Here is a 20,392-nt window from a genome sequence, read left to right on the forward strand (position 1 = left end):
GAGGGAACAGCTTCATGACAGGGTTGGGAGGTGTGACAAGCTGAGAACTCAGCAGTCAGCATGGCTCGTTTGTCAGTGGGCTGTGGCTGGTCAAATAGTGAGTGTGTGTGTGTGTGTGTGTAGGGGGTGGTACACAGATGTCTCAGCCAGATCCGTAGCATAGACCTGCGTCTGGCGCTACATTGGAGAGGGAGGAGAAAGGCAGAAGTGTCTGCACGTGTGGATTGGAAGAGGCTGTACGATTTTAAGGAATGCAGTCCACTCAGGTTGGGAAAAGAGAAGAGGGTAAGAAGGTATTAGGAGACAGTGTGTCTAGGGGAGAACATTTCACACTTCCCTTGCCCATGGAATGCATAAGCTTCTGGGACTATCAGAACAATAGGTGTTACTTCTTGGTGAGACAGCGTAGGGACGTGTGCCTGATGAGTCCAGCAGAGTAGATGGCACCCATACTTTATCCATCCATCTTTTATGCATCCATCCACCCATCTATCTACCCATCCTCCTTCCCTCCCTCCCTCCATTTTTCCATTCATCCATCTTTCATTAGCAGTACCTGTGGAATGTCTGCACTTACAACACACCATGCTAGGTGCTGAGGAGGTGAAGAAAGAGACCTGGTCTCCCCTCCTGGTGTTCACAGCCCGGGAGACACACCTGAGTAGAGCAGCGATGACAGGCAGGGCAAGGAGCCTCTAAGGTAGGTGAGCCCAGGCTTCCTTGATGGGAAGAGAGGCCTTCTAGTCAGATTCTGAAGGCAGAGGAAAGGCTCTTGGGGAAAGCACGATTTAAGTTGAGTCCTGAAGGATAAACGTGTGGGACCATCCTTCCCCCAGCGGAGCTTCTGGCGTACGTCCCCTTCCTGCCTCAATGGAAGGCAAGTCCATCTGCAGGGTTTGGGTTCCCTCCCAGCCCACGTCCAGGTTGGGGGAACTTACCCCACCTGCCTCATCCGTACTCCCCATCATCTTCCACCTTCCTTTCTCTGTTAGTTTCCTCCCTGCTGGGTAGAGACATATTCAAATCTCTTTCATCTTAAAATTTTCATACAATGAGAATAACACCCCTGCCTGGACTCTAACTGACACCCTACGTTCTTCTGTTCACACTAATCCTCTTGAAATGGACGCCTGTCCTTACTGTCACCCTTCCCCCTTCAAACGTGGGCAGGCAGGCTTCCTCCCCCAGGGACAGTTTCTTCCTGTCCCCGAAGCTTCCCCAGGCAATGATCTCAGTGACCCATGGATGACGCCTGACTCTGCTGCCCATTTCCTCCTTCCCTTGCTTCAGTGACACCAGTCAGGTCTTCGTTCTCGACGGCCCTGTAGGGGCCTCTGTCTTCGTGATGTGTCCTCAGCTGCTCCCCTTGTCACACTGCATTGGTTCCCAGGAAGGCTCCCATCCATGCCATCAGCTGCTGCCTGTGCTTCAGTCTCAGCTCTCCAGCTGGTCACCAGACGTCTCTGCCTGGGTGGCCCTGAGAACGCACACTCACTGCACCCTCCACTACTCTCACCGTTCTCCCAGGCCCGCTCTTCACCTCCTCCTGTCAACCTGAGTGCACAGCCCCGCCATCTGTGGCATCACTGACATCAGAACCTGGGGTTGTCCGCCTTCCATGCGGTCCCCAGGCTTTGTAATTCTGTGTCCGTAATGTCTCTGTGGCGTCTCGATTCCGTTGCCTCCGCATTATTTCCGACTCATCGTTTCTCATTGGGACGACTGCAATAGCCTTGAAATTTCATGGTTCTCAAACCCTGGCCCTCAGACAGGAGCTGGACGGGCTGTGCAAGAGCCATTTGGAGAGCTCTGTAAACGTCCAGCCCCTGGGCCCCAGCCACCCCGAGAGAGCCCAGATCCAAGGGTCTGTCTTTACAAAGCCATGCCCATGATCCCGAGGGGCAGCGGGTGGCCTGGAAAGCGTTTCTGATGATCTTCCATCTCCTACTGGGTCTATTCCAGCCAGTCCTCCATGTGGGTACAAGAGAGTGTTCAAAAATGCAAATCTCACCCCAATCATGTCCCCGGTCAAAACTCTCAGTCCCCACCTCACTTCCGCTGCCCAACCCTGCATCATGTGTGACCTTCACTAACACATACAGTTTTCAGGATCCGCCTTCATCTCTTCCTTCCCTCATCCTCCCAGGGTCCCACCTACAGCAGGTCCCATGTCCCCAGCCTGGCAGAACCATGCCTTTCCCGCCTCTGTGCCCTCCAAACTGTCCCTGCAGTTCCCATCCTCCCTCTGTCTGGCTAATATCTGCTCATCCATGAAGATTCAGCTGGAGGCCTTCCAGAGATGTACCCATTCTCCATGGCAACATTCAGCTTACCCTTCAGTGGCCATGCACTGACGCACCTGGCCCCTCCCCAATGCTATCAGAGCACACGTGTTCTCTTTGACTTACAGAGTGTGTGAGAGAATGACTTCACAGACAGACCACCTGAAACATCCACACCGTGGGGGCTCCGTATGTCTGTGCCGCGAGGCCTTCAGGGCTGTGATGGAGGCAGGAATTCCATTGCTGCTGGTTTTGCCACCTCAACACCATAACAGATATACGTTGAAAGGACCCACCCTGAAACCGCTAGACTCAGGAAATTGTTGGCATTTGTCACTTTGGAAGCACTTGACAATCTACAGTACTTTTCTTTGAAATAAAAACACAAAGCCATCACTTAACGACCTCCCAGTACTTTATCTCCCCTCCCCCACGGCTGTTAATCACTCTCTGCCAGGCTGGAACACGGCCTGTGTGTTTGGGGTGCTCGCTCCCTACAGAGCTACTGCCACATGTCATAGGAGGGCACGAAAGCTGGATGATGGTTCATAGAAGCGTCCTCTGTTCCACTTACATGTGGAATCTAAAACAAACAAAACAAATGAAAAGCAAAACAGAAACAGACTTAAAGATATAGGGAACAAACTGGTGGGTGCCAGAGGGGAGGGGGTGGGGTGATGGGTAAAAATAGTGAAGGGGAATAAGAGATACGAACCTCTAGTTATAAAATAAATAAATCACAGGGATGTAATGTGCAGCCCGGGGAAAATAGTCAGTGATATCATAATAACTTTGTACAGTGACAGATGGTTAATAGGCTTCTCCGGGTGGTTACACTATAAGGTATGTAAATGTCGAATTGCTATGTTGTACACCTGAAATTAATATAATGTTGTATGCCGACTATCCTTTCATAATACAAAAGCATCCTCCGTGTGATAAAATATCAGCCTGCTCCTATGTAAAGGTGTGGTGGTCAGATGTGGATGCTGTCCGCTCCTGCCCCCTCCCTGCTCTGCTCTCCGCTCACGCCAATGCCTCTTGACCTCTGCACGGAGTGTACTTGAACCGTGACTTGTGGACATCCCACTACTGTGGATTTAGCACAGTGGCACTGGCAGACTGTCCAGGGTCATGGGGCTAATTGGGGAGGGCAGCAAGTGAGTCTCACATGAGACTCCCTTACAAGTTGAGGTGGGGGAGTCACCTACCAGCCGAGGACACTTTGCAAACTTAGTATGTTAGAGAGGATCCAATGATCTGATGAGTCCAATATGTGGCCATCACCTAGAAACCAGGTAAATCCTCCCAGAGCCCCAGTGATACTGTCTTTTGGGTCTGTGTTGGAATTGTATAGGATAGCCCAGGCTGTTCCTGCCGTTCTGCTGTGTCCAGCTCCACCTGGCACCAGCAGCGGTGCTGAAGGGGAGGGTGGATGGGTACACCAAACCCCGTCTAGATGGATCTATGCTTAACTGTTCTTGGTACCTGTTCAATGAGGATTTGTCAATTGATTTTGTAAGAAAATGGAGTAGAAAGTCTTCGTGGCACTGAAGAGTGTGTATACATTGCTTCCCTTTGAGAGTACATTCAGCCATTGTGCACACAGAGCACCCCGTCCTTCTCCTTGGCTTCCCCAACCAGCCCATGACCGCCATGTTTGTTTCAAGGATCTGCCTTCATCCCAGCCCTCTGGGCAACTACTTCACCCTGACCTCCAGTCAGTTGACAAGGGGGGCCTGGAATTGAAATGCCTCACACCCTGCTCCCTCTTTGCCACCTCCAGCACTCTCATGCCCTTTCAAGCCCATCACCTCCTACACCCACCCCCCTCCCCGACACTGCCTGGTCTCCTAACCAAGCTTCTGGGTGCTCTCTCCTTCAAGCTGCCGTCCTGTAAGCCTCCCCGTGCCCACTGCCCTGCCCCCTGGCTTTGCACTTGCCTCCTCACTTTGCCTGGCTTCCTAGGCTCACCCTGACTCATATGTCTCCAGCTCTCTTGTCCAACTCTGTTTACTTGTGAAGCAAACATTTATGGAACATTTCCTCTGCAGGACATTGTGAGAGATTCTGGGGATACAAAGATGAAAACGTCGCAAGACCTGTCCTTGAAGGGCTCACAGGCTGCTGAGAGGTGGCCATTCTCCAAATCATGCAATACAGGGCTGTGTTCACAGTGCAGTGGTGGGACACAGAGAGGCTGGGTAGGGGAGCATCCCAGAGGAGGATGCATTTGAACAAGGCCTGGCAGATGGGGGTGAGGGGCAGGGGCAGAGGCAGGGGAAGGTGGGTATTCCCAGCACACCTCTTCCACACACCCTGTATAACTCTCATGCCTACTTACTATTCCCCAAACATGGCTGCTCTCTCCAGCCCCGGCCATTGCTTGTGCCATTCCCATTAGAATGTTCTCCACGCCTCCCTCCACAAAGTTAGTTCTGTCTGTTGAAATCTTAGTCATCCTTCAAGGCCAGGCTCAGATTCCCCTTCTCCCTCACCCTTTGGAACCACTTCTCTCTCCTAAGCTCCCTTCAGCATTTTGTATTTCGATTTTGGCACAGAACCATCTTGTATGCCTTTTGTTGTGTACTTTGCCTCATCTCCCTACACTGATGACTTCCCTAAAGGGCTAACTTGGCCATAGAATTAAAAAACTCTAAAAAACACTGTTCTAAGAGAAGAGCACAAAGCAGTGTGATTGTGTGCATAGAATGCTTATATTCTTGGCTGTTTGGTTGGTGTGGTTGGGTGGTTCACAGTGTTGGAAAGTATACAGTGTCTGCCATTTATCTAGACAGCCCTTGGCGTTAGAATGTATTCAGAGGCACCTTTTCTTCTCTGTCAATATAGGGTTCGATGACCTTCAGGTGTGTGCTGACCCAGGCGTCCCCGAGAATGGCTTCAGGACGCCCAGTGGAGGGGTATTCTTCGAAAGCTCTGTCACCCGATTTCATTGCCAAGACGGATTCAAGTTGAAGGGTTCTACAAAGAGACTGTGTATAAAGTATTTTAATGGAACCTTAGGCTGGATCCCAAGTGACAAACCCATCTGCGTGCAAGAAGGTAAAGTGCTTAAACCCATTCCCCTCCCCCTCTCATGGAAGCTGCTCGTGTGGTCTGCTTGCCCCACCATGGCCACAGGGGTACAAGGCTGTGTGTGCTTCAGGGGTCAGTACCCTGGGCTGCTGTCTCTATTTCAGGACTAGACAGACCTACGTACACTCTGAGGGAGCAGCAGTCGTGTGTAATGAGGGTGGGGGTAGCTACTCAGCATTAGAAGCAATCATCTTCCTTCTCTACCTCCATTAGAATCCAATTTATCACCATTTTTGTCAATGCAAGAGAGCAATCAGATAACATTATGGCTATTTATTATTGGGCTGCCAACTCCACTCCCATTTCCATGTTACTCAATAAAAAGCTCAGTAAATATATTAGGCAAAAACTGTATATAATGATACAGGCAATGCATGTTACCCAGAAGATTAAATCAATTACTACTTATCAGTTCTCTGTTAGATGTGATTCGTTTAAGGAAAGAAAGAACTGGCAAGCAAAGACAGATTGACAAGGTAGACATTTATTTCTAATTATCCCTAAATTTATTGGTCATAACAAAATATTCTTTTACTTTTAGCAATCATCCCTAAATCAGTTGGTTGAAACAACTTTATAAATACATTTTTGTTTTTACTTTTTGTTGATACTTTTAGAGTTTAAAAGAATGCATTGAGTTTAACTAATTGGAATGCCAAATTGTTGATTATTTATCTCCAAGTTTTGGCAAGGTTGAAGTAGGAATAGACGTGAATCAAGAATTAATTCTGGAGGCGGCTGGATGGGTCAGTTGGTTAGAGCGTGAGCTCTGAACAACAGGGTTGCCAGTTCAATTCCCACATGGGCCAGTGAGCTGCGCCCTCCACAACTAGATTGAAGACAATGAGCTGCCGATGGCTCAGTTGGTTACAGCACTGGGCTCCCAATAACAAGGTTGCCGGTTCAATTCCCACATGGGATGGTGGGCTGTGCCCCCTGCAACTAAGATTGAAAACGGCAAGTGGACTTGGAGCTGAGCTGCATCCTCCACAACTAGATTGAAGGACAATCACTTGGAGCTGATGGGCCCTGGAGAAACATACTGTTCCCCAATATTCCCCAATAAAATTTATTTTTAAAAAAAGTTAAAAAAAAAAAAAGAATTAATTTTGGCCCCAAATTTCTGTGAGGCATAGAATTGAGTTCATTGGAAATGAGTTTCAGTTTCTCTTAACACCATTATTGATTTTATTTTGGGGTGGTGCTTTTATAATAATGGCATGTAAACTACTATTCTGATTTAATATGTATCTTCTTCATGAAACTTTTTGAATAATTTAATTTGACAAGCATCTATTATGATTCTCCTAATGGGAATCTTACAGGATAGATAAGACAGTGTCTTCTCCTTAAAATATTTGCTATCTTTACCTTTATTTTCAAGGTATTTTTAAGTCAAAATTAATACAAAGAATTAAGATTTTTTTTTTAAATGAATTCATTTTTTCCTCTTACATGCAGTCCATGCAAGCTGTGGTTTCCGTAAGAGTCCATTAATTAAGTTTATTTGTGTATATAGACTTCCCTGCCAAAACCTGTGGCACAGGCTACCCAGCGCTTAAAGCCCAGACAAGCTCAAGAACATCAGAGAACAAAGAAAACCAAGTTTCCTGAATATTGTCCAGAGAGAAAGGCCCTCTTTTATTTTACCATCCTGGGGCAGGGGGGGAAGTTTACCCCTTTTTGGATGAGTTTTTTCTAACCCTGTACATAGCTACCTAATATATAGTAATTCCAAGAAAGGGAGTGAACAAAATCACCTTGGAGTGGAGTGTATAGCCTGTTCGGTTGTACAGTCTGGTGCATAATTAATATTTAGCCCCAAATGTTTGGGTAAGGGCTGTGTAAGTAGGGATAGCAGTGGAATATCAGCTCTTTCATGACGCAACCTAAAATGAGACCCCGTATTTCCAATGGAGGGTCCAGGACCCTGCAGTCCAGCCGTGATCTTGTGCTCTAACCACCACTTTTAGCAGGTTTGGAGGAATAGGCACTGCCTTTCTAAGTATGATGGTATATTGATTTTTAATATGAATGCTAATTTTGTTGGTCTTTGAAAGTTCTGTATAAAGAGATTGCTTTGGGTGCCCTGATGGTGGAGAAAAATCATCATTGTTCGTGTCCTAACAAGACTTCTTTATTCTAAGAGGTTTACAGGGGGCAGGGGGCACCGAGAAATATAGACCATGGGTGTTATGTAGCAGGGAAGAAGCTCACCTTTTTCTTCCCCCTGATTTATAAATGGCCTTTTCTCACTGATCAGGATTTATGCTGGGCGAATAGCAAGGGCTGCTGGATTCATTTGTTTCCCTTTGTCAGGTAATTCTTGGAAGGTTAATGAATTGTTACGTGGTGGTAATAGTAATAACAATCACGAGCTATCTCATTTTTATGGGTCAGTACAATTGAACACGTCACATTCACTATCTCATTTAACACTCACAACCACCCTTCAAGGTCAATCTTATTGTCCTCATTTTCTGATTAGGAAACTGAGGCTCCGAGAGAGTCACTTAGACTTTGTCAAGGTCACACAGCTGAGGAGTTAACAGCAGAGCCAGAATGAATTCTCTACAAGGTTACGTCTAAGCTTCTTTGGGTCACAAAAGCCCCATTCTGGTCAGTTATACAATAGCACAGTGTTAGAGTAAATTACATCATTGAAGTTCAGGGAGGAAAGACTCATGGAAATCATGTAATCCAAGCCCTCATTCGGACTTTCGTTTGACCAATAGAGAAACTGAGTCTTGGAGAAGTAAAGAGCCTTCCTGGAGTGAAATGGCGACTTCAGGACAGATGTGTTCAGCCCCAGGTCTCCTCACTGTCACCTGGGCTCCCCTCAGTCTTTCACCCTCAGCCAGTTCTGCCTGAGGTGCAGATTTTTAACGAATAAGTTTCCATGCATTCAAGCGCTTTGTAATAGTAAAGGCTTTGCAGAAGCAAGGTGCTCAATAGAGGAGTGTTTTCCTGTGCGTTCACAGGTTCCCTCTTTTAGTCTCCACTTCACTCGGCCACACATCCCAGCCACCTCTCTTCTTGCATGACTCCTTTATTCCAATCCAACGGGTTTATTCCAAGTAAATGCAATGTGTAGAAGTTTGGACGTACAGGACTGATAACACAGACAATGAATTCATTCCATGACACCCAAAGCCTCCAGCCTAGTGATGCACAGCGATGTCTGTAAGAGTAGAGCTGGCACATCCCTAAGCGGGGTCAGAATGTGTATGGTCCGGGGAGCAAGAGAGGTGCTAAGCGTGGTGGAGAAGAGAGCCTGGAGTTGGCAAACGCCTGAGACTATGTCCCGTGGGCACAGGGCTGCTCACGTATAAGTGACTAAAGGCCAGAGTGACAGCCACCCTCTGGGCCTCTTCCTTTCCTAAACCACTCACTATGTCTTTGGGGGGGAGGGACACTTTCCCTGGGACACAGTCCTTTCCCACGTTTCATAAGAAAAGGTAGAGGTGAAATAAGATTGACTTTACATAAATTCCCTTTACAAACACTTAGCACACGTCACATCAGGACATGGAAAGATGCTGGCCCAGCCTGCAATCCTTAGTAGGGGTGGGGACAGCATTGGGGTGATTCAGATGACAGTTCACACCAATAAAGAAGTAGTATTAAAAAAAATATATCCCAAAGCGACTCCATTTGTATTATGAACGAATATCACATGGGAGGGGCAGAGACGAACCAGGCGGGTCATGCCCAAATGTATTTATTATCAATATTAATGGAAAGATTTTTTTCCTTCACTATCCCTTGGTATAGGCGGGATGCAGAACACATCTCAGGTCTATTGGCATTGGTTATACTATCCAGACAGAAGTTTTTGTTTTTTTTACGAAGAGAACTAAATGCCACATAGTTCCTGGGTAGGGCGAGAGCCTTCCTCAGATTCTGACAATGTTCTATGGCAGCAAGGCCCTGCCTCCCTTAGGAGTCTCATTGCTGAGAGGGTGTTCAGGATATTTTTAAAGGTCAAGCCTTTCTAACTGGAGCTTCAGCTTCTGGGTGGATTCAGGGCGTCCTCTGAGCACCTTTGGGTGTAGACAACATGCTCCTCGTGCAGAAACACGTTTTCTTATCTTCTTCGAGTTTCCTCTTCTGGAGCATGGGCTTGTGGAGAGAGAGGAAGACTAAATTAGAGCTGCTGCAGACTTCCACTTTCCTGCAGTGGGGATCTTAATTTTGGAGCACTTTTTTCACAGAGCTCTTCTCTCCGAGGTGCAGGAGACCTTTTCTGTTTTCTCCTCACCTTCTGCCTTGAGCAGCTCTGCGAAGAGTCAGTGGTCATATCGATCACTTCTTCCAACTAAACTTCAGATCAGTCCATGCTAAGCAAATAGAAAAAGGATTTTGGTGAGGCTGGAGTCACATGGGTGTCACACACAGCTTGTGTGAGCCCGAGGCGTTCAGAGCAGATTCCAGACCAGCTAAGGGCCACGGTGACACTTTTCTGAACAAGGCCATCATAATGCCATCCTGCAGGCTTACATGTGCCTCCTCCACAGAGCGCACTGGTTTGAGAATGAACTGACTGAGCAGGGGTCTTTTTCAGGAACTCCTTCCTCTAATTGGCTGTCAATTCCTCTTGAGCTAGAGAGGAGAAGAAGGCCTAAGTCGGAGATAAAAGGGTTGTGTAAATCCCATGGGTAACATACCCATAAAAGCACTGCCTTGTCAGGACCCCCACCTTGGGACGGCTTTTCTCACTCTGAGAATGACCTCACCAGTGTCGTCCTTTGCTTGACACCTGGTATGACCTGTAGCCGCACGGGAGTGGCCCGGGAGCAGGGAACCATGGTTGGAACCCATGAGCTTTGCCCAAAGAACCACCTCATCTGGCCTTTTCCTGCTTCTGGGGTAAAGAGCCCTCGATCTGAAAGGGGTGAGTGGGTACAAATGCCGTGCTGCAGCCATGGTGCGTGTACTGATCAGCTCCACACATTGGATGTTACCATTTGTCACCTGCACGCCTGAGCAGGCAGCTCTGCCACGTGAGACAGACAAGGGACGCCTAGCACCCTGGCAGCTGTTTCCTGTGGCTGCTTCCCGGCCTGTCTTCTTTCGTCACTTGGCTGTTGGTCTGACGGGACCCGTCTACCTGTCTTCACCTGATACCGCCTTTAGACAGGTGGTCTGGTTAAGATTTGCATCCCTCAGGTCGGCCTTTGTCCACAAATACTCACACTGAACTCCTTTAGGAGTTGCTGATTTATTTTTTCTGGCCTTTTCTTTGGCTGTTGTTTGTCACATTTGGGCTCCAAGTGCGGTTGGCTCCAGCCATTTTTAGTCACTCACCCACAAGGAAAGCACATGAGGGTTCTTTCTTTCCACACTTCTGATCGGCTTGGTGCGTATTTTATCATGGCTTTGTCCACAGCGAACAGTGTTGTCAGTGCAGTGGCGTTTTCCACAGGACATTGGGAGAAGGAGGACGATCCCTGGACCTCCATCCAGAACCTACCCCCACCCCCATCACTGAAGCCAAAGCTTCCTTTTGCGTGTGGCACCCTGCCTGTCCCCAGCCCACAAACCTGCTCCCAGCCTCCACGTTGCTTCTGTTTACCATTCTCAGCAAGACTGTAGTGTTTTGAGGAGGTGTCTCTCATATGTATTTGGTACCATGCTTTGTATGTATTATCTTCTCTAATTCCTATGGCAGCCCTACAAAGTAGATTCCATCCCATGACTTCCCAGATGAGCACGTGAAAGCTCAGAGAGGCTAAAGTTTCCGCGGGCTCTTAGGTAGCCAGTAGCAGAGGTGGGATTCCCTTCCAGGTCTGTGCTCTGCCGTCTGCTCATCTCACCTGACCAAAGATGATTTTTCGCAGGGAAAGGGAGCAGGAGCTGGTGACACATATCATCATGGGCCCAGTCCCAGACCCCAAGGGGGAGGCATTTTGCTCACACAGGTAAGAACCTGTTCATGCAGGGTTCTGGTTCCCAAAATGTGTGGCAAGGCCTACCTGCAGAAAGAACTAGGTTAAAAATATACATCAGACCTCCTGCATTAGAACGTTAGGCATGAGGCCAAGGATGGCATTTTTTTTTTTTAACTCCCACTGACTCTTCCACAAAAAGACAGTTTGAGACCCACTCATGCAGAGATGGCCCGATATTGCTTTACAAGGAGAAAGAGAGCATGGTTTCCTCCAGTGTTAAACAGAGCTCCTGGGAGATCATTAATTCTTAGCATGAGAGAATGTCAGTGTTGTCATTTTACAAGGAAGAAACTAAAGCCTCTAGAGTTTAAGTGACTTCCACAAGTCCCATGGCAAATAAATGGGGATCATGGCCCACATTCTGACTGGCAGTGCCGTGCTCTTTCTGTTACGTGGTGGCACACGACCCAGGCTGCATTCCAGAACCACCTGGGGAACTTTTAGAAGTAATAGTGCCTGGAACTTTCTCCAAGAGATTCAATTTTAGTTGTTCTGGGCAGTGGGAGCTCAAACATAGGTTTGTCTAAAAGCGCACAAGGGAATTTCAATTACTCCTGCTGCCTGCACTTTTTGTCTCAGTTTCCCTCATTGTCTGGTTGGGGATAAAGGTCGCCTATTGCACAGGTGAGCTGTCCCTGCCTTTGCCCCAGCTTACAATGTCGCCACGCTTAACCCTTCTGTGCCCAGTTCCTTGCAGAGTGCAGCAGGGAAATAAAATTAATTCATTCAGCAACCATTATTTTTAAGTACTTACTAAAATATTTTGAGGCCCATACACCTGCCCAGGATTGCTGTAAAAGATGAATAATTTGGTGTGAAGAAGTTTCTTTGAGCTTCCTGAGGGAAAAGGTGCAATGTGAGTTTAAGTATTGTTATTACATTTTAAATTTTTAATTAAAAGATTCAACTTGACTCAGGAGCTAAAGCTGGCAGCAAAGATGGCAAGTAGCTCCTTTATTCATTGAAAGTGTGGGGTGCAGGCATTTTTCAAAAGCAGGAAATTCATACTCATTTTTTATAGTTACTCCTATATGAAGGTGAGTTGTCTCCCAGCTCTAGAGACTTCACCAAAACACATGGGCGCTTTAAAAATGTTTTATTTAGAATCCCTTTCTTCTTGTGTGCATTTTCTATCATCTAAAATTTCTTTCTTTTTGCCTTAGACATGGGTTATCAGAAACAGCAGTCCGCGCCCACTAGGGCAAGTATTTGCATGTCTTCCCCCAAGATATTTATTCTCTTCTCATTTTCCATCTTCTAAGATGGGAGGGAGGAGAGGGATGCCCCTCCCTGTCTCCAGAACCACGGTCATTTCTTATTTACGCTTCTTGTAACAGAAATCACTGCTTCCCTCCTTTCTCTCCATTGTGGCTTCAGTGTGAGTTTGTTTTTTGTTCTTAAACAGATTAACTTAAATGTGGTCATGACTTGAAAGGAAACACGAAAATCCAGGGGAAATAAGGTCAAGTCAGATGGGGCCAGAGGCAGCAAAGATAAGTGACAGAAATGATCAGTTATCATTGTGGCAAGGTGACAGCTGGGCCACCACAGACAAGGGTTCGCAAGCCCCCTCTGTATGTGCAGAGGGAAAATCCAAATCATAGCAGCTTTTACCAGCTGCCTCATGTCATCTCCCATGTCACATGAGCGCTGAGATTTCACCCTTTCTGGGCAGGGGCCATGGAGGTAGGGAGTTGCTTGAAGTCACAGAACCGGTAGGCAAATGCAAAAAGACAGCATCACCGCGTGTACAGATCCGTATCAGGTCATGTAGAAAGGCCAAACTATGACGGTTAGCAACCTCAAACACCACGCCGATCGTGCCAATTCCCCAGAAAGCATTTGTTCACAAGCTCGCAATGGAAACTACCCAAAATTACGTTGGCTGCTTATGAAAAATGCAGGGCCACCCCATGGGTGTCCTTCCAAACCCATTGCAGATGAAATGCACCTTCCTTCATGCCAGTCTTGAGCGGTTCGGGGCTGGCGTCGCTCCCAGTCAGCGTCGTGAGGGTCCCGTTACTCATGCACAGGTACTCCCACCCACGCTGGGCCTGTGGGTGCACGAGGCCTTGGGTGCATAGCTGCCTCCCAGCCCACACAGATTAGATTCGGTCCTTTATTAGAGTCATCTGACACAGCTACTAAGGGGTTGCTGTGCTTGGAACATCTGAGCCAGCCTCTGCATTTGGACTGCTCTCTCCAATCCAGTCAGTCGCCTTGCCTATCCATCAAGCAGTAGTTCTCAACGTTTGACTTCATGGGACTTGCCTGAGCGGCATGTTAGAAATGCACATTTCCAGGCCTACTCTTAGAGGTCTGTATGTACTAGGAATCGGAATTTAGCAGGCACCTCTGGGAGAGCCTCCTGCTGGCAGGTCTTAGAGCACACCTTGAGATACTTGCCATAGTCACTCGACAAGTAAAATATCAACATGGAGGGTGGACCCTCGGTAAGTCATCAGCCCACGAGAATGGCATTTGAACTGCCCTCTTTTATTTTTCTTGTGAGCTCAGCTCTGGTAACCTCATGCTTTCTGTCACTTCCTTATTATCCAAAGTGAGAGCTACTTTCCAAAAGGCAGAAAGAGACCTCAAAATACCTTTCAAGATAAAATACTTAAAACTCTGTTTATCAAGAGCAAAACAAGAAATCAGATAGATTTGTCTTCTAGGGCAAAACTCTCTGAACAAAACCCAGTTTCTCCAACAACCTGTGTATCTACATAAGAGGCCAAATTGCCTTCAGAGAATTTTCTGGAAAATAATCAAGGTTTTATGCTGTTGGAAATTTAAATGCCACCCCAATACGTTTGGCCATGTATTTCCCCAAATGCTGAGAATCACTCTCTACTTGCCAGGCCCAGAGGCCCTCAGTTGAGTTGAAAAAGATCACTTGGATTAATTTTGTTGTTGTTATTAGTATTGTTTTAATCTTTTTAAAATTCATAAAATATAACCCGTACATAGAAAAGTACACAAAACCACACAGTCCAGTGAATTATCACAAAGCAAACACCACTTTCCAGGTAATGATTTAGAGCATTGCTGGCACCCCAGGAGCCTCCTCCCTTCCTCTCAGGGGTAACCCCTTCCCTGAGTCCCGGAGATAACTTCCCACGGTAATTGCTTAGCCCAGAAGTATGTATTCCTAAACATGGTACTATTTTAAGTTTAATTTACCTTTGCCTTATTTTTGAGTTTATGGACATGGGATTATGGAGTATTATTTTATGTTGGATGTCTTTGACTTTATGTTTGTGAAATTCGTGCATATTATTGCACATAGCTGTAGTTTGTCATATAGTGTTCTAGTACCTGAATAGACTATAATTTGAACATTTTGATGTTAATGGGAATTTAGGTCTTTTTCCAATTGGGGTTTTTAGAAATAGTGCTACTCTGAACATGCACAAACATGCCTTTTGGTGAACATAGACATGCCCTTCTGTTGGATCTATACCTAAGCGTGGAATTGCTGTGTTATAGGATGTGCCTGTATTCAGCACTAATAGTCATGAACTTGCAGTTGTCCTCTCCCAGTGGAGCTGTATGGACAGCGTCCCTTTCTCCCAGCGGCAATGTGTGACAATACACATGGAGTATTGACAACCAGAGAAGCTCACCTGAGGCTTGGTGTCCAGAATTTTTATTGGGGCTTGGTCCTGTAGAGATGGTTGACTACTTGTGTGGCTGACCTTGGTCTCCCATCCCTCCAAAAATGGAGCTGATACTGTATGGACCAAGCCCCACCTCCCAGCCTATATCACATTGTCAGCGTACCATAGACAGTCTGGTGTGGCCCAAAGGCTCCAGATAAACAAAGATCAACACTCATCTCAGTAGAACACTCCTAGGGCTTAGAGGTGAGGGCCAAGGCCAAACCTCTCTTTGGACAGGGTTAATCCTTTGCTGCACCCTTTAGGATATAAGTCAGACGGTGTCACGGTTCGTGCCTGGAAAGCTCCATAGCTTCTCATTACACTAAAATAAAACCCAAATCCCTAATCTACAATGCCCTACACGATCTGGACTTTCCATCTCCCTCTTGCTCACGATATTCCAACACACCAGTCTTCTTTTGTGTCTGTAAGGACACTCAGCTTTCCTCCTGGCCTTTGCAAGAGCTGTTCCTCTGCCTGGAATTCTCTTCTCCACATTCACTCACATTGAGTCCTTCCTTGTTATTAGGTCTCAGCTTAGTGACTGTCATTTCCTCAAAGGCGCTCTTTCCTGTTTACCCAAGTTAGAGGAATCGCTGCCTCCGTCCTTATCACATGAGTCCGTCTTTGTCACGTTTTGTGTTTGTCATAGCAGTGATCAGATCCTGTTATTTTCTAGCTCATGTATTTGCCAGCAGTCTCCCACCCTGCAAGTGACAGCAGAGTAAGAATCTTGACTTACTCTGACTTTTTCCCTACTCCCTGGACCGTACTAGGCCTACAGTAAGTGTTCAGTTCACTGAATGAATGGAAGAATGGATGGATGAATAAATAAGCTCTACAAATGGTGACTTGAACAAAGTCCATTCTTTATAGCATGACGTTCAGAGCATAGATTAATACGCTAATATGAATTGTGAATCTCTGAGTGTGTATCATGTACTCATGTTCCTGGGAACACTGTTTGGGGAAGACTGATGTCAAACGTTGACATTTTTAAGGAATCCGAATCATTTTCACATATAAGTAACATTTTAAAGAAAAGCAAATCTAACACATGGCGCATATTCTTTAAAATTTCTTTTCCTAATTCTTGATAAATTATGAAGAGGAAAACTATATATGTAGTTTAATTTTATTTTGTATATACACACACAAATTTCCCATGCGTATGCTGCAACACACACACACACACACACACACACACACACACACACACAGCAAATGACTGGGGAAAGAACATGGAATAATATACACCAAAATATTAACAGTAGACATTTCTGAGGCATGGCAATGTGGACATCATTGAATTTTTGTGTACTATACTTCATAATGGTTACTTTTTGTTTCTATAAGTACTTCTTTTGTAATCTAAAAAAATCCTACAAATTTTTAATATAAATATACAAGTAAGTTTAAAAAAAAAAGTTCTTTTCTTATTCCTGCTCCTTCCTTTAGGACTCTGCTCTCTGCTCACTAATCGGATCAATTAATTTGTAGTTAGATATAAACGTGTAATACTGCCTTAGGGCTTTTTACCCCCCCTTTTATTTATTCATTATACAAAATCTCCATTTTTACAGGATACAAAAATAATGACAGTCTTAGGCTGGTGAAAAGTGATTTCTGGAATGGAAGCCTTTGATATTCTTAGTTACACTCCCAAAGTGCCCATTTATGTCCTATCTACATAAGTTTTGATTGTCGATCTGATTCTACATGACAGAATCAGATCTTGTTACCAAAAGACCTTTTTTTTCATGGTCTTTTGGTAACAATATTTTTGAAGTGGTTCTTAAAAATTCTTCCTGCCTACCAGATGCATTTGTGCAATAGAAAATTGTGTTGTTTCTATTTTAAATTTTAGCATTGATGAAGATTACACAATTGTTTTCAGATACTCAAGATCCTGGTTTCTCTCTGTCCATAGAAATAGTTACTACCACTGCTGTAGTTACTACCACTTCTGTAGTTACTACCACTGCTGACATCTTCCTACTTTGCACTCATTCAGAGGGGGAATTAGGTGCCAGACAAGTGGTTAAAAAGATTGGAAAGCTTCTGGATGATCTTTTCCCTTGTCAAGGTTTAGTTTTAGGCTCTGTGAGAGCTGGTCTATTTTGGGTCTGTCCTTATACCTAGGTCTCTCTTCCTTGGTGAAGTTGAAACTCCAACTTCTGAGTTCCCAGTGGATGGGTGGTTCCACACACATAAATTGGTCCTGCGTCACTCCCTACGGTGACCCTTCTTTGACTCGAGTACATAATTACTGGGATTTGGGAGGCTGTGCCTTCCCTTTGAACCTTATGTCATATGCTCTGCAGTCGTCCCCAACTCCTATTTATGGAAACTTGGAGTTCTAATGAGCAGTTCAAAGCATTCTGTATTATAGACCGCTATGCAGAAAAACCATCCTTGGAAACAGGCTTGGATGCTGTCTTGGTCCATGTGTCCCCAGTGTCCAAATGGACACTTCTGTCCATTGAATTTACTACCTATAGCTGGCCACCTCCTGAGTATACTGGTTAATTCTTGCATCAGTTTTAAATCAATCATGAAAATGGTTGTTTATTCATATAAATTACTGCCATAGGATCTATTCACAGCCAAGCTTTCACAGATGGATGATTTGATAAATGTGTTTTTATTTGCTGTGAATAATTTCTGCATAGTGATATTGAAAAAAATTTACATTTTCCATTAAGAAGAGGGCAGCAGTGGTGTGCAGAGTTGTCAGTTATCTTGTGACTCTAGTCAGAAGTATTCTGGGTTTGATTTGGGAGAACTCAGGTATTCTAGTAGGAAAACTATTCGTTGACCATGAACAGTTAGAAAACCCCTTTCAACAGCCTGAAACACCAACATGAAAGGTAAAACTGCGAAACCAGAACACAGTTCTCCAGCCAAGACTCTCTCTGCTGAAATCCATCGGCAAAAGGAGCAGTGATGATGGTTCCCGCAGGGGAGGCGCACCTGCCAGAGCTGCCCCGAAAGACTGTTAATCGGCCTCTTGGCGGGGGGCGTGTGCTCAGAGTTTCTTGGGCAGAGGTCCACATGGCTCCCCTCACCATTTCTTCTTTGCCAGGTGTGTGCAAAGGTCTGGAGGCCTGGAGGGAACATCAGAGGAAGAGGTGACACAGACCTCGCTCTCAGGCTAATGGTATCATCGTACTGAGGGCTAAGATAAGGCAGAGCTGGGCTCGCCAGCATTTGTCTTCTGATGGCCCATAGGAGACACCTCATGGCCACCACACCTTGGCTCCCAGCTGCCAGGGCGCTCCTCTGCCAGGGATGTCCTCTTTTGCCTGAGGCGTTCCCATCACTAACACGCCGTTTTCTAGTTTGTTGTTGTCAGATTTCCCATTGTCCTGGTAAACCCAGCCCCAACCCCATTTCAAAGCTCCTAGGATGTGCTCTTTTTAAAGCTACCCGAGTTCCCAGCCACCAGAGCCAGCCACTGCTCTTTCCCCACTCTCCCCCCTGCATCGGTGTCCCCAGGGCTCAGTGCCACAGAGCTGACAGTTCAAAGCCCAGAGGAACTTGATGGTCGAGGTTCCTGTTAATACTAATTGAACCCTATCGTGGATTCCATAGGCCCTGGGGAGTGGCTGAGAAACCCACAATCTCTTAGAGCATTGAGAAATTTCTGGAGGAAGTTTCTATGATTGTCAAAGTGCTATTGTTGGATTTTTGCCTTGTTTCCAAAAATTAAGAAGCCACAGACTTGGTCCATAACACACCTGTGAGTCAGGGCCTGTCTGACTCGAAAAGTAGAAATAAATAGCTCAAGCATACGAGCACATAGCCATGGAAAATCAGAGACCTTACACAGAGATGTGCCCATAAGGGATGCAGAGAGACCCATTGTGACCAGTGTGACTTGGATGGGATTAGTTGGGCAGTGTTCAGGGTGGGAGGAGGTGGAGGGAGCAGGTCTCAACTTGGCAGCACGGAATGGAGAGGCCTGTATGGTACAATGGCTGCAGAGAGAGTTAGAAGCAGATAGTTGTAATTGATTCATCTTGCTTTATCTTCGCAAACCTCCTCTAGCACCCCCCTCCTCTCTCCCAGTCTGACGTCTTTTCCCATCCACATGCATTCTGCTCTTATTCCGTGTAGGTTGCTGGCCCTTTGCACGGTTGGCAGTGGTACTATGTGCAGCTCTCTCTACTATCTTTTTTTAAAACAGATCAGGTGGATGGGGAATGCTAATAGCACGTGCAGCCACAGCTCAGCCTCCACTGCTGTTCTGCAAAGCATGTTTTTTTATCAGGCCCAAGCCCTCACCCCACAGGCAGCAACTTTGCGGGACCACCAGACAGACTGTACTGTCTACAAACAGCAAAGGGGGGAACCAGATAGACAGTTCGTGTGAATCCCCAACTCTTGTCTTTCGTCGCTTATTTCCCAAGTCGTCCGTAAGCTCAACCTACAGTGTGAAGTGTCACAAGCAAGAAACAAAGTTCCATCTGTGACTCAGTCCTGAGCCACCTCTTCCTAGTTCTCTGTGTCGCAGGTTCTGCTGTTTGTCACTGGGACCTGACCCTAGTGAGAAACAAGGAGCCATTTATCAGATATCTGTGTAGGTCGAGGCCAGGCCTGAAAATCGGAGCTTTTTGTGAAGCCACACACCACAACCGTTCTAAATTCCAACAATAATGTGTCCTTTTTCCATGATTGCAGTTTGTCGCCTCCCTCAAATTGAAGATGCTGAGATTCACAACAAGACCTATAGACACGGAGATAAGCTGATCGTCACGTGTCAGGAGGGATTCAAGATCCGTTACCCCGACCTGTACAACTTGGTTTCGTTGTGTCGTGATGACGGAACGTGGGACAATCTGCCTATCTGTCAAGGTACGTGACGGAAGCTGTGGTTCTCGGACGTTCTCTCAGACTGGGTTGTAGAGCAGGTGTGTGTTTCTCTACTAGAATAAGAGAGGTGACAGAGAGGAACACAAAGCCGCCCACCCCACCCACGTGGCCCAGCAGGAGCGTCACTGTAATCACCACGCTCTGTTCTTAGGACCTTCACATCGTTCCCGAGTTTTCTCCAGCTCCACACACCCAGCTTCCAAGTATATGTGGGGACTACCTTATTCTTGAGCGTGTGGCACCTCTCCTTTAAGAAACCACAAGTATTTTAAGAATCAGGACACTTGTAACTGCGCTGTGAACACAGTGATAAACCAGTGCATATTTAGTGAAAACAACAGAGCATTTTATTTCACTAGTGCTGAGAATATATTTCGAGCCAATCTTACAGAGGCTATTTTCTCTTAATAACGGTCTCCCTTTTCATAACGCACAAGGAACAGAAAAATAATCAAATTCAAATTTCATCCAAACCACATGGTGAATATTTATCCTCTTGCATTTTTTTCTTTTTAATTAGCCCGGG

General features: G+C 46.1%; 1 protein-coding gene across 6 annotated transcripts in view; it reads left to right on the top strand.

Annotated features, from left to right (window-relative positions):
• SUSD4 (sushi domain containing 4) overlaps nt 1-20,392 on the top strand; it is a 98,830-nt gene that overhangs the window by 47,993 nt on the left and 30,445 nt on the right. For all 6 annotated transcript variants that reach the window (XR_012490903.2, XR_012490902.2, XM_019756373.3 and 3 more), the window contains 2 exons: nt 5,133-5,345; nt 19,675-19,848. Coding sequence is in view for 4 of the 6 variants with exons in the window: in XM_019756373.3 (XP_019611932.3) it covers nt 5,133-5,345; nt 19,675-19,848 (387 nt within the window). In the remaining 2 variants the exon portion in view is untranslated. The remainder of the gene's footprint in view (nt 1-5,132; nt 5,346-19,674; nt 19,849-20,392) is intronic.

This window comes from Rhinolophus sinicus, chromosome 6 (assembly GCF_057876585.1).
Source record: "Rhinolophus sinicus isolate RSI-liver-muscle chromosome 6, RSI-T2T, whole genome shotgun sequence".
Lineage (NCBI taxonomy): Eukaryota > Metazoa > Chordata > Mammalia > Chiroptera > Rhinolophidae > Rhinolophus > Rhinolophus sinicus.